Source organism: Geotrypetes seraphini, chromosome 4 (assembly GCF_902459505.1).
Source record: "Geotrypetes seraphini chromosome 4, aGeoSer1.1, whole genome shotgun sequence".
In the NCBI taxonomy this organism is placed as follows: domain Eukaryota; kingdom Metazoa; phylum Chordata; class Amphibia; order Gymnophiona; family Dermophiidae; genus Geotrypetes; species Geotrypetes seraphini.
Genome location: NC_047087.1, coordinates 191,864,465 through 191,878,427, shown reverse-complemented (window position 1 = coordinate 191,878,427; position 13,963 = coordinate 191,864,465). Strand labels below are relative to the sequence as shown.

General features: G+C 50.3%; 1 protein-coding gene across 1 annotated transcript in view; it reads left to right on the top strand.

Moving 5' to 3' along the window:
* DDX21 (DExD-box helicase 21) overlaps positions 1-13,963 on the top strand; it is a 157,272-nt gene that overhangs the window by 25,750 nt on the left and 117,559 nt on the right. The window contains exon 4 of the mRNA XM_033941918.1: positions 12,468-12,646. Coding sequence (XP_033797809.1) covers positions 12,468-12,646 — 179 coding nt within the window. The remainder of the gene's footprint in view (positions 1-12,467; positions 12,647-13,963) is intronic.

Below are 13,963 nucleotides of genomic sequence, written 5' to 3'. Positions count from 1 at the left end.
CATCCCCCCACTTCTGAGTTAGCGTAGTGTAATAGTGGCGTATCTGAAGGTACACCCAAAAGTGAGTGTGGGGCAGATTCCATCTCTTCTGAAGTTGAGCATAAGAAGGAAATACTACCCCATCTCCTCCATCCCAAACATCCCTTAAGGTCCGACACCCCCGCTCCTCCCACGCCCTGAGGCGAGTAGGACCCATCCCCGGAACAAAAGCAAGGTTACCACATAAAGGCAGGAGTATCGACGCAGCAGGCGTTTTCCGCTGCTGTCGTCTCCACCATCTCCATGCCAACCGAATCGGCTGGAGGAGAGCCATTGTTGAGGAACCCCCGGGAACCGCCGAAGGCGGCAGATGTAGAAGAGCCAAGAAGGAGTGCGGCGCACACCAAGAAGCGAGCCATCCCCCCGGAGCATACCTATGATGGCCAGTCCAACCCTCATGAATGAAACGAAACAGAGCCGCTACATTGTAATGTCGAACATCTGGGAGATTCAAACCCCCCTGCGATCTATCCAGCATCAATTTAGCATAACTAATACGAGCCCTCTTGCGCCTCCAAATAAAAGTAGAAATAGTGGAACGAAAAACCCGCACATCCCGGGCAGAGAGCCACAGGGGGATAGTCTGTAAGGGGTATAAGATTTTGGGCAGAAGAACCATTTTTGTGAGGGCAACTCTGCCCCACAAGCCTAACGGTAACTCCCTCCAACGTTCACACTGGGCCGCGATGTGCTCAAGAGGTCGACGAACATTGTACTGATACAGAAGGGATAAGTCAGGCGTCAAATACACCCCTAGATACCGCAACGGCCCTCTAACCGGCGGAATGGAAAGAGCTGAGTGCCACGCCTCCCCGTGAGTGGAATCCAGAGGCAACAGTTCGGACTTGGCACAATTAACCCGCAGGCCCGAGAAATTACCGAAAGTACGAACCATCCCGAGCGCTCGCTCCAAATCATCGAGGGGACGATCAAGATAGAGTAAGATGTCATCTGCGAAGAGGTTAATCCGACTCTCCCTGTCACCTATCCGAATTCCCCTAATGGAAGGATCAGAGCGCAACCTGGCTGCCAATGGTTCTAGGGCTAGCACAAAAAGCAACGGGGAAAGGGGACACCCCTGCCGAGTGCCTCTACCTAAAGGAAAAGAAGCGGTAAGACCCCCATTCACTAGCAAACGCGCCTGCGGGTGGAGATATAGACTACGAATCCATTCATGATAGCGGCCGACCATTCCATATTGTTGCAGAACCCAGAATAAATACTGCCACGAGATGCTGTCAAAGGCCTTTTCCATGTCTAAACCAACTATAGCCGATGTGCTCCCTGTCCCCCGTCTTGAATGTAGTGCCATCAAGGCCCGGAAAAGATTCATAGAGGCATACCTGCCCGGAATAAATCCCACCTGATCTTCATGAATCAACAAAGGGAGGACAGCATTCAGACGTCGGGCCAATATAGCAGCCAGTAATTTGACATCCTGATTAAGCAGGGATATTGGGCGGTAGGATCCCACCTGTGCTGGGTCCTTCCCCGGTTTAGGGAGCAAAACCACATGGGCCATATTTCTCACGCCCAATCCCTGTCCCGAATGCAATGCATTATAAGCTTCCCCCAATGCTGGAGGAATTAAATCCGCCACAATCTTATAGAATTCGGGCCCAAACCCATCAGGTCCCGGCGCTTTCGTGAGTTTCAATGCTTTGATACCCAACTGAATTTCCTCCCCCGTAACCGGCGCGTTCAGGAGCTCAAGTTGGGCAGCGGTCACTTGAGGCAAAGCTAAATCCCGAAAAAACTCCGTTCAGTCGTGATCAAGGGAATCGCGATGGGAATAAAGAGTCTCATAGAATTTCACAAATTGGGACTGAATCTCCTCTGCTCCAGTATGTAGCCTACCCTCCTGATCTTTAATGGACAAAATGACTTGTTGTTTTCGAGGAGGACGCACGAGATTAGCCAACAACCGCCCTGCCTTCCCCCCCCAGCGGTGGAGGCGATATCGTTGGAAATAAATATCCCTATGGGCCCGTTGCGTCAGAAGGACCTCCAATTGAGAACGGACATCGCCCATCCGACTCCTATCAGCCGCTGAGAGCGTAGCGACATGCCGTCGTCGCAAAGTTTTCAACTCCTCAGAAAGCCGCAAGAAATCTGCCTCCTGACGTCGCCGAACCCCAGACACATAAGCTATAATGTGCCCCCTAAGTACTGCCTTCGAGGCTTCCCAGAATGTTATCGGGTCAACATCAGGCGTAGCATTATGGCGACAATAGTCCAGCCAGTGTTCCCTGAGATACCGGTGAAACTCCAAATCCTTGTACAAATGGCTCGGGAACCGCCACCCCCGCTGTGGAATATCATTCGTAAGTCGAACCGACAGTATCAACGGGGAATGATCGGATAATGGAACCTCTTCTATAGAAACATGCTCCACCTGCGGGAGTAATGAGGGCGGCGCCAAAAAGTAGTCCAAGCGTGTATAAACATCATGAGGGTGAGAGTAGAAAGTGTATGTATGCTCAGTGGGATGCATAGTCCGCCACAAATCCAACAAATGCAGCTGATCCATCAAAAAATTTACCCCCTTGGCTCCATGGTCCCCCGGGCACACCCTCGCTGGCTTGCAGTCCATCACGGGATCTGCCGATATGTTAAAATCCCCCCCAGCAAAGGTTGATATTCCGGGTACTGAGCTACTGTAGCCAGCAGCCCAGAGAAGAAGCGGTGACTATAGACATTAGGGGCATAGAGATTACAAAACAGCCATTTCTGACCCCACAGTTCCCCCAACACCAACACATATCTACCCTCTTTGTCCGAGAGAGTTTTGTGGATATGCAGAGGCAATTGTTTATGAAACAGGATTGCCACCCCCCTCTGTCTGGAGTTAAAAGAAGAAGAACACACCTCGCCCACCCATTCCCTCCGCAACTTGGCATGCTCGGCATTAGAGAGGTGAGTCTCCTGCAAATATGCTATATCAATGTGATTACGCTTAAACCAATTTAGTAATTTCTTTATCTTCACGGGGGAATGAATACCATCTACATTATAAGTAGAAAAGCGGAGATTAACCATTATCAAAGGAAGTACGAGATGACAAAATAGGAAGAAATGAGAAAAAAGAAGAGAGAAGGCCTCCCCAGCTAAGAACCCCCCCTCTCTGCAAATAGGGCCCTGTTAGTAGGACAACAGCCCCCAACGTCCTCCAGCCCCGCCTGGAGAACCGGGACCACCAGAAAAAAGCGATAGGTGCAGATCTACCACTCAACTCCCCGCCCCCCCTCCACACGCATACCCATACATCCCACCACTCACCCCCCCCCCCGCCCCTCCAGACTCACCCCCATTCACACGACCCTGTCCCCCCTCCCCACCCCAGAGAAAGCTCCCCCAGGTCTCCCCCTGAACTCCCACCAAACCCCCAAAAAATAAAACAGCAAAACAAAATCCCCTAAGGGACGGCATAAACAGAAAACAACAGAGGGGTCATGGATCAGGGCAATCCACAATCCGATATTAGCAGTACAAAACATGTTTCATATAGTATAACACGGTAATAAACAGTATAGAACAATATCATGCGCCCCCCCCCCCCCCATCACATACAAACCAGCAAGATGATAATACTAGGCATTCTATACATTCTAAAGCAAGAACAGGCGAGTGCAAAGAAAGCAGAACCACAGCAGGACCACCGCCCGTAGCACTCTCCGCTCGAGAAGTGAATGCCAACACCAGCAAGACCTTCATGAGCTCATCCTCAAATCTCAATTACTGCTAAAGCACAAGAGCTGGGAGAAAGTAAGAGGAGAGTCCAGCAGCACCAGTCCGAACAAACAGCCAGGCAGAGAGAAGCGCAAACCATCATGGCAGCAAAACAGGCACCCCGCAGCAGCATGGACATGCCAGCACCCAGTTCAAGAGGCCAACTCTCTACCACTCTCCCCATCGGGACCGGCAGCATTGAGGGCGTCGAGGAATCGCTGTGCCTCCCCTTTGGTCAGCATAGTGTGCACCTTGCCTTCCCTCCAGATCCTCAAGCTGGCAGGGTAAACCAAAGCAAAGCGAACCCCTCTGCGATGTAGGGAAGTGCAGATGGGCGCCATTTCCCGCCTCTGGGATGAAACACATGCTGAGTAATCATTGAAAAGTAGCAGCCGGCTTCCTTCATACATCAAATTGCCAGCTGCCCGATAAGCTTTTAGCAAGTGTTCTTTCTCTCGCCAGTTCGCATATTTGGCGATAGCCGCTCTAGGCTTGGAGTTGGACCCCGCAGCCGGTCCCAGCCGGTGCACTCTCTCGCACACAAACGTGGCCGCCGATGCCTCCAGGCCGAGATGCTCCGGCAGCCAGGAATGAAAGAAATTATAGAGGTCATCCGATGACTTCAGCTCCGGGAGCCCCACAACCCTCAGGTTATTTCGCCGATGGCGGTTTTCCAGGTCGTCCACCTTGTCCTGGAGGGCCGACACCTGGGATTGCAGGCCATCAGCTCGCCTCCGTTCCTCAAGGGCCTCATCCTCCCGGTTGGAAACACGCTGCTCCACCGCCCCCAACCTTTGAGCCTGAGCTTCAAACTTCTCGTGGATGCTCTCCACCGCCGACTGTAATTTGTTTAGTCGGTCCTCCAAAGCGGTTGTGACCAGGCGAGAGATCTCTTGGGCCCAGTCTCCCACCACTGGCGGTGCAGCTTCGGGAGCCGACGCCATTTTCGGGTCCGGCGTGCAGGGTTTGCTCTTAGCAACTTTGGCCGCTTTAATGGGCATACTGGGGCTCAACCGGGTCGGCAAACTCCCCCCGAGGTTCCTGGCGGGAGTCCAAGTGCGCTGGCCTTATAAGGGGCGATAAAGAAGAACGAAGAAATGCAGGTATTTGCTGTTATACAGTAATCGGAGCGCGGAGCCCAGCGGCACACGTCCGATCACCACGCTCGCATCACGTGACCCCCAAGACACCAGGTTTTAATAACAAAAATTATCTTCTACGCCCTTGCTAGGTCTCGGAACATTTGTACCTTACAGCCTAGGAATTGTTTTTGCTTATTTTTATAGAACATTATCCCAGGACAAGCAGGCAGGTATTCTCACTAGTGGGTGATGTCATCCGACAGAGCCCCGATACGGACATCTTGCAAGCATGTCTTGCTTGAAGAAACTCAGAAGTTTCGAGATGCCCGCACCGCGCATGCGCCAGTGCCTTCCCGCCCGATGTACCGGGCGCGTCTCCTCAGTTCTTTTCTTTCCGCGGAGCTGAGAAGTTCTCTTCAATTCTGCGCTGACTGAAATTTCAGTATTTTGCCTTCTTTCCCCGCGTTTTATTGTTTTACTTACTTTCTTTGACTTTTATTTCTATTTAAAAAAAAAAAAAAAAAGTTACAATTATTTCGGCCGGCGGTTCGGCCGGGCCGGCCTCGTGGCTGCGACCTAGCTCCTTCGACCTAGCAACGTCACTTTTCCGGCCTATGTCCCGGCCTATCACCGGTTTTAAAAAGTGCAGCAAGTGCCAGCGTGCGATTTCGTTGACGGACCCACACCGGCGCTGTCTTCAGTGTCTTGGTCCAGAACACGTTCCGAAATCGTGCCGGCCTTGTTCCACGCTCACAGCGCGCTCTTTTAAACGGCGCTGCTTACTTTGGGAGTCCATGTTTAAGATGGAGTCTTCTAAGGAGCCATCTGCTTCGACCTCGACAGATGTTTCACCGGTCTGTTCGAAGCCTGCATCTGCGACTCATGCATCGAGCATCGTGAAGCCAGCATCGTTCACTACCGGCTTCTGCATCGAGTTCAGCATCGGTTCCTGCTCCCGTCTCCTCGGTTCAGGTACCGCCTTCCACTGTTCCTCCCGTGGTCATAAAAGTGCCCAAAGCTACCAAGCAGAAGCACTCGACCACGAAGGAACGCGATGACCGTGCAGGAGGACCCCCTTTCGGTGCGGATCCCTCCATATCGGCATCGCTTAAATCCCTGCTCGAAGCTCAATTTGTTGAGCTCATGCGGACGATGGGACCGAGGCTTATCGCTAATATTCAGGGCGATACTACGGTCCCGGTCCCGGAGAGCGGTCCGCCCCCTCCTCCTCCTCCTCGTCGTTCGATTTCCCTGCTCGACGAGGGGGAGCGGCGGAGGGCGGCGGAACCCACTAGGCGGGCTTCCCTTTCTGACATGCCGCCTTTAGAGCCCATTACACCTCCACGTCACCAGGGTACTACATCGGCCCCTGATAATCGGAGTCCTGGGCATACTGCATCGCAGGAGGAGTTCTTTCGCACTCCATACCAGACTTGGGTGGCACTGCGTGAGTCGGCATCGTTGCCTCCCATGCGCTCCACTGCATCGAGTCCAATCCATTCCTTCGAGGCTTCAAGGGATCGATCGATGCATCGAAGATCACGTTCCCCATCCCGGCATCGGGAGGGGCATCGATCTCGACATTCTTCTAGACACTCCTCGCGTCATTCAGAGGTGTCTCCACAGAAGAAAATGCAGCGTATGGGATACTCATCCTCAGATTTATCCCAGCCAGAGGGACCGGAGTATGAAGAACCATCTACCTCATACTCTCCATGCCGCTCCCAGCTCTCCCTGGAACCGGAGGCTTCCACGTCTTCTAGTCCGTCTCGCCGGCCGGCCTTGGCGGACCAACTTTCCTTTTCATCCTTTCTCAGACAGATGGCGGATGACTTGGATGTGACCTTAGATACTGGGTCGAAGTACTCTAAGGAGTATCTGGACACCATGCATTTACCTCATCCTCCGGCGGAGACACTTCGGCTTCCCCTGCATAAGTTACTTGACCAGACTCTCATGCGGTGTTTGGAGACACCGTATTCCATACCTGCGGTACCTAGCAAGTTGGATGCTCGATACCGCATCGTGCACCACAAGGGGTTTGAGGGAGCTCAACTCTCTCATCAGTCCCTCCTAGTCGAGTCTTCCCTTAAACGTTCGCACCCCTCCCAAGTCTACGCTTCCGTGCCTCCTGGCAGGGAAGGGAGAACGATGGATAAGTTTGGTAGACGTATCTATCAAAATTCAATGATGGCGACTCGAGTGCTCAATTACAATTTTTTCTTCTCGTCCTATTTGGATTTTTTCTTGCCGGTACTCCGCAAGTTCACACCTTTCATCGATGCTGAGGCTCGGTTTGAGTTTGAGGAGGTGGTGGCGACCCTGTCCCAGTTGCGCCTCCAATTGATGCAATCCTCCTATGATGCTTTCGAGCTCTCGGCTCGTGCTGCGGCCTGCTCGGTCGCCATGCGTCGACTGGCTTGGCTTCGCACCATTGATATGGATCCGAATCTCCAAGACAGACTTGCAAATGTGCCTTGTGCGGGAGCGGATCTGTTCGATGAGTCTGTCGAGACTGTTACTAAAAAACTGTCAGACCACGAAAAATCTTTCCAGTCTATCATGAGGCCTAAGCCTAAACCACAACAGTCTCGTCCTTCTAGACCGCCTATAATCTACCAAAGGCGTTATCAACCGAGGCAGGCCCCTCCTGCGAGACAGCCTGCAAAGCGACAGCCGCCTCAGAAGACTCAGCAAAAGCCTCAGATGCCGGCTGCTCCCAAGGCTACTCAGCCTTTTTGACTCTCCTCCAGGGAGCATAACCGATCTCGTTCTGTCTACCCCATATTTTCCCATAGGGGGTCGCCTCCATCATTTTTGTCATCGATGGGAGGCGATCACCACGGACCTCTGGGTCCTCTCCATCGTAAGAGAGGGATACTCTCTTCATTTCCAACGGGTCCCCCCGGACCATCCTCCAAGAGAGTATCCTTCCAACTCCACACAGACCGCTCTTCTTCTCCAGGAAGCTCAGGCTTTGCTCCGGCTTCGGGCCGTCGAGCCGGTACCGGTGGATCAACAAAACCAGGGGTTTTACTCCCGGTACTTCCTGGTCCCGAAGAAGACGGGCGATCTGCGTCCCATTTTGGACCTTCGGGTCCTCAACAAGTTTTTGGTCAGGGAACGGTTCCGCATGCTGACCCTTGCCTCTCTTTATCCCCTAATCGAGCAGAACGATTGGTTATGCTCTCTGGATCTCAAGGAGGCCTACACTCACATCCCGATTCATCCGGCCTCCCGCAAGTTCCTCAGATTCCGGGTGGGACATCTGCATCTGCAGTATCGAGTGCTTCCCTTCGGCCTATCTTCGTCGCCCAGAGTCTTCACGAAGTGTCTGGTAGTGGTGGCCGCTGCACTCCGGAACATGGGTCTCCAGGTGTTCCCATACCTCGACGACTGGCTCATCAAGGCCCCGTCCGCTCCCAAGGTCATTTCGGCGACCTTGACTACCATTTGTTTTCTGCAGAGCTTGGGCTTCGAGATCAACTTTCCAAAGTCCCATCTTCAGCCCACCCAGTCTCTCCCCTTCATAGGGGCTGTCCTGGATACCATTCAACTTCGAGCATTCCTTCCTCCTCCACGCTTACATGCTCTCCTTCTACTCTGCCAGTCAGTGTCTTCTCGCCAATCCATCTCAGCGAGACACATGATGGTCCTTTTAGGCCACATGGCATCTACAGTTCATGTGACGCCTTTTGCCAGACTACATCTCAGGATCCCTCAATGGACTCTGGCATCTCAGTGGACTCAGGTGTCCGACCCGTTATCTCGTCACATTGTGGTCACTCCTGCTCTACGGCAGTCTCTTCTCTGGTGGATGACCTCTTCGAATCTATCCAGAGGTTTGCTGTTTCATTCTCCTCCCCATCAGAAAGTTCTAACGACCGATTCATCGAACTATGCATGGGGGGCCCATCTGGATGGTCTTCGCACTCAGGGGTTCTGGACCAGTGCGGAACGACTCCATCAAATCAATCTTCTGGAGCTCAGGGCCATCTTCAATGCTCTCCAAGCTTTTCAACATCTGCTTCACGACATGGTGGTCCTTATTCGCACAGACAATCAGGTCGCCATGTATTATGTCAACAAACAAGGGGGCACGGGCTCGGCCCCTCTTTGTCAGGAAGCTCTTCGAGTCTGGGATTGGGCGGTTCGCCACAACACCTTCCTCAGAGCAGTCTACATTCAGGGGAAGGACAACGTCTTGGCAGACAAATTGAGTCGTCTACTTCAACCTCACGAATGGACGCTCCACTCCGACCCCCTTCATCAGATCTTTGCTCAGTGGGGGACACCTCAGATAGACCTCTTTGCAGCCCCCCACAACTTCAAGCTGCCTCAATTTTGCTCCAGGATCTACACTCCTCATCGCCTAGAGGCAGATGCTTTTCTGCTGGATTGGAGCAAACGTTTCCTATATGCGTTTCCTCCTTTTCCTCTCATTCAAAAGACTCTAGTCAAATTGAGATTAGACCATGCCACCATGATTCTGATTGCTCCTCGGTGGCCCAGACAACCTTGGTTCTCCCTTCTACTTCAACTCAGCAGCAGGGAGCCAGTACTTCTTCCAGTGTTTCCTTCACTACTCACTCAACATCAAGGTTCACTACTTCATCCCAATCTGCAGTCCCTCCACCTGACAGCTTGGTTCCTTTCAACATAACTCCTCACCAGTTCTCTCAAGCAGTGAGGGAGGTCTTGGAGGCTTCCAGGAAGCCTGCTACTCGACAATGCTATTCCCAAAAATGGACTAGATTCTCTTCCTGGTGTATTTCCAATGCCACGGAACCTCAGCGAGCTTCCCTATCTTCTGTATTGGATTATCTTCTACACCTGTCCCAGTCTGGCCTCAAGTCTACCTCTATACGAGTCCACCTGAGTGCTATTGCGGCTTTCCATCAGCCTCTACAAGGGAAACCTTTGTCTGCTCATCCTGTGGTTTCCAAATTTATGAAAGGACTTTTTCATGTCAACCCTCCTCTCAAACCTCCTCCTGTGGTTTGGGATCTCAATGTTGTCCTGTCTCATCTTATGAAGCCTCCGTTTGAACCTCTCAACACGGCTCCACTCAAGTATCTCACCTGGAAGGTGGTTTTTCTAGTGGCCCTCACGTCAGCTCGTCGGGTCAGTGAGCTTCAGGCCCTAGTGGCGGATCCACCGTTCACCGTATTCCATCATGACAAGGTGGTTCTCCGTACTCATCCAAAATTCTTACCTAAAGTGGTCTCTGAATTTCACATCAACCAATCCATCGTGCTTCCGGTGTTCTTTCCAAAGCCTCATTCTCATCCTGGGGAATCTGCTTTGCACACTCTGGACTGTAAACGTGCTCTAGCTTTCTACTTGGATCGCACAAAGCCACACAGAACTGCTCCTCAACTTTTCGTCTCCTTTGATCCAAACAAGTTGGGACGACCGGTATCGAAGCGCACCATCTCCAACTGGATGGCGGCTTGTATCTCTTCCTGCTATGCCCAGGCTGGATTATCCCTTCCCTGTAAGGTCACAGCCCATAAGGTCAGAGCAATGGCAGCCTCTGTAGCCTTCCTCAGATCGACACCGATTGAGGAGATTTGTAAGGCTGCCACTTGGTCCTCGGTTCATACATTCACCTCTCATTATTGTCTGGATACTTTCTCCAGACGGGATGGACAGTTTGGCCAAACAGTGTTACAAAATTTGTTCTCTTAAGTTGCCAACTCTCCCACCATCCCATTGGGGTTAGCTTGGAGGTCACCCACTAGTGAGAATACCTGCCTGCTTGTCCTGGGATAAAGCAATGTTACTTACCGTAACAGTTGTTATCCAGGGACAGCAGGCAGCTATTCTCACGTCCCACCCACCTCCCCTGGGTTGGCTTCTCAGGCTAGCTACCTGAACTGAGGAGACGCGCCCGGTACATCGGGCGGGAAGGCACTGGCGCATGCGCGGTGCGGGCAACTCGAAACTTCTGAGTTTCTTCAAGCAAGACATGCTTGCAAGATGTCCGTATCGGGGCTCTGTCGGATGACATCACCCACTAGTGAGAATAGCTGCCTGCTGTCCCTGGATAACAACTGTTACGGTAAGTAACATTGCTTTCTCAACAGCCAGATTTTATCAGGGGTAAGATCTACAGTCAACAATAGAGTAGCTGGAACAACTACTTCCCTGTAAGAAGTTTCCTGTAATATTGATATGTTCATAGGTTCCTGATTTGTTTCTTGTTAATTATTTTGCATCTTACTTGGAAGATAGTAGACTTGTGTAAATGGAGGTAATGAAGCCTCGGGGACCTCCAAAATTTCCAAGAAATAACATTTCAACATTTCCCTAGGAGTTACTGTGGTAATCCTAGGGAAATTAATCAATCTAAGATTATTGTTTCTAGAGAAATTCTCAAGTGATTCAAGTTTTCTTAGATTTATGTTGTCCTTGACTAGCGTCTCTTATACTTGTTTTGATGTTTCTGATTCTTGTTGCAATTTTCCTTTTGAAGACTTAGAGCCACCAATCTTGTTTTAATTTATTAATATCCTTTAATTTCCATTCTATCTGTTGGAACTGAGGGCTTATAGTCTTTCCCAAGTTAGTAATCAGATCCCACAAGGCATCTAAAGTAACTTCATGAGGTTTATGAAATGAAGAAAATTGCAAGTTCAGAACTCTTTGCTTACCCACTGGCATGTCTCCCTGTCTCTCCTCTGACTGAGAAGGTCCAAATCCCAATGTTATCCAGTCCTCATTGTCCATGTTCAGGCTCCCTTGTAGAAACTGGGAGCCGGAGCCCTCGTTCTCCGATATGATCTTTCTAGCCTCCAGGGGAGAGTGCATTCCATCTCTCGGAAGCACCTCCACCTGCGGGGAACTGGTAGTTTGAAGTTGTGGGGGAGGTACTCTCACGTCAGGGCTTAACGTTGTTTCCAGCCCCTGGGAGATCGCTTGTGTCTTACTTCTCTGCAGCGTCTCCAGCGGGGAAGTAGCTGACGATGCCGATATGCCCTGCATGCATCTCTCAAGTTCGTCTATATTACCGAAGACGATGGGCCCGGAGCGCTGCGAGGCACCAGCGGCGCTTCTTCCTCTCCTCTTCGGCATTTTTCTCCAAATAAGTAATATCGCAAACAATGCCAAAAGCTGATTTGTAAGAGCGAACCCACAAGAGCGTTTCACTCTGTTAGCATATCCAACGGCCATCTTGGATCCTAAATGGTAAATTTCTTAATAAAATAATGGGTTTGATACCAAAAGGCATGAGTTAGGTCATTGCAGTCAGTTTGGAAAAGAAAAGGCTAGATTGGTGGAAGGCTTGCCACTGACTTAGCTGTAGGGTAGGAGGGTCAGTGTGATCCTCAGGTGATACTGTAGCATTCAGAACCCTGATTTTAGCATTAACCGTTTGCTGCTGTGCTACCACATTCATGGGGAAAAAGGTAGTGTGATGGGCTCATCTGAGTAACAGATATTAGCTGGCTATTCCACCATTTATGCAAGCTATAAAATGGGAAACTGAGTTGGCTGTGTCATTGGAAGGAAAAGAGAGATAAGACCCGTCATTTTTGTTGTCTGAAAAGTTATTGTTTTGTTTTTCATAGTATAGTAAATTCCTTTGATATAATGTAATGATATTTTTTACAGCCAGAGGTGTGACATACTTGTTCCCAGTCCAAGTGAAGACATTCCAGCATGTTTATGAGGGAAAAGATTTGGTTGCTCAAGCTCGAACAGGAACTGGGAAGACCTTCTCTTTTGCAATCCCCTTAATTGAAAAGCTCCAGGGTATGGCACAGGAGCACAGGAGAGGCAGAGCTCCCAAGGTAATTCCATGAAATGTGATGGGAATCATAGAGCATACAAAGATAATTCTGAATAGAGTGGCAGGTGACAAATCTGCTGTGGTATTAAATACAAAGTAGTCAGGAGCAATACTTGAGACATCATTTTTTTTAAGGTTATAACTTGAAGGGAATGCAAATTTTTTTTGTTCCTTTGTTTTCTGAGATGTGTTAAACTACATTCTAGTGCAATATTTTTTTATTTTATTTTATTTTAATTTAATTTAAATTTATTTATATATAGATATAGATCCCGTCCTCCCAGAAAGCTCAGGACAGGTTACAGGTGAACGTACGTAGTTCTGGATGGACGGTTTATATCCTAATTCCTGCGGACTGTGCAGTAGGAATCCACTCCGGTTTTTAAATCCCTTCCACTTCACAGAGGGCTCTGCTGCGTACTACAGTTTTTTTCCTTCTGCACTTGAGCTTGAAGAAGTGTTTCTACTCTGCTCTGCTTATTTCTTTGTTTTTCTTTAGTATTTCTGTGTATTTTTCCTCTTTTGGTGCTGAGAGCTCCGCTGGTCAAGGGTCCAGCTCTGCCAGCATGGAGTAGAAGCAGACTGAGGTCTGCAGTAGAGAATGACACGGGGAAAAAAATCTGTCCCCGTCACTGCCCCGTCCCTGTCCCCGTCCCCGCAGCATCCATACAAGCCTCAGTACTGCAATATTTAGCTTATTCCTTCCTTATAAATCAAAGTTCTGGCTGCTGAACTGGAGAAAGAGATGTTCAGCTGGCAGGGCTTTGTTTATAAATTTTTATCAACACAGCTAATATACTACTTTATCCTGAAGCAAAAAGAAATGGAATTAGAATTTTTTTCTATCTTTGTTGTCTGGTTTCTGCTTTCCTCATCTTCTCATTCAATTCCTTCCATCCACTGTCTCTCTTCTCTCTGCTTCTTCCGTTTTCTCTGTTACTGTGCTTCTCCCTTTCTCCCCCCCTCCAAATTGGTCTGGCACCCATCTCCTTCCCTCCGCTCCCTCCATAGTCTGGCATCTCTGTCTTCTTCCCTTCCAGCATCTTCTCCCCACTCTCTCTTCCCCATTTCCCTTCAGCGTCTTCTCCCACTCTGTCTTCCCCATGTCCTTTCAGCGTCCTTCTCCCCACTCTGTCTTCCCCATGTCCTTTCAGCGTCTTTTCCTCTCCACCCCACCTTTCCTCCCTTTCTCCCTCCCTGCCCCTTACCTTCGTGGTGCTTTAACCCCCCCCTGCACCTCTTAGCAGCTTCCGCCATGCACTGCCTACCCCCCAGGTCTGACAAACCTCCCTGCCCTTTACCTGTGGCCGGCGATGTC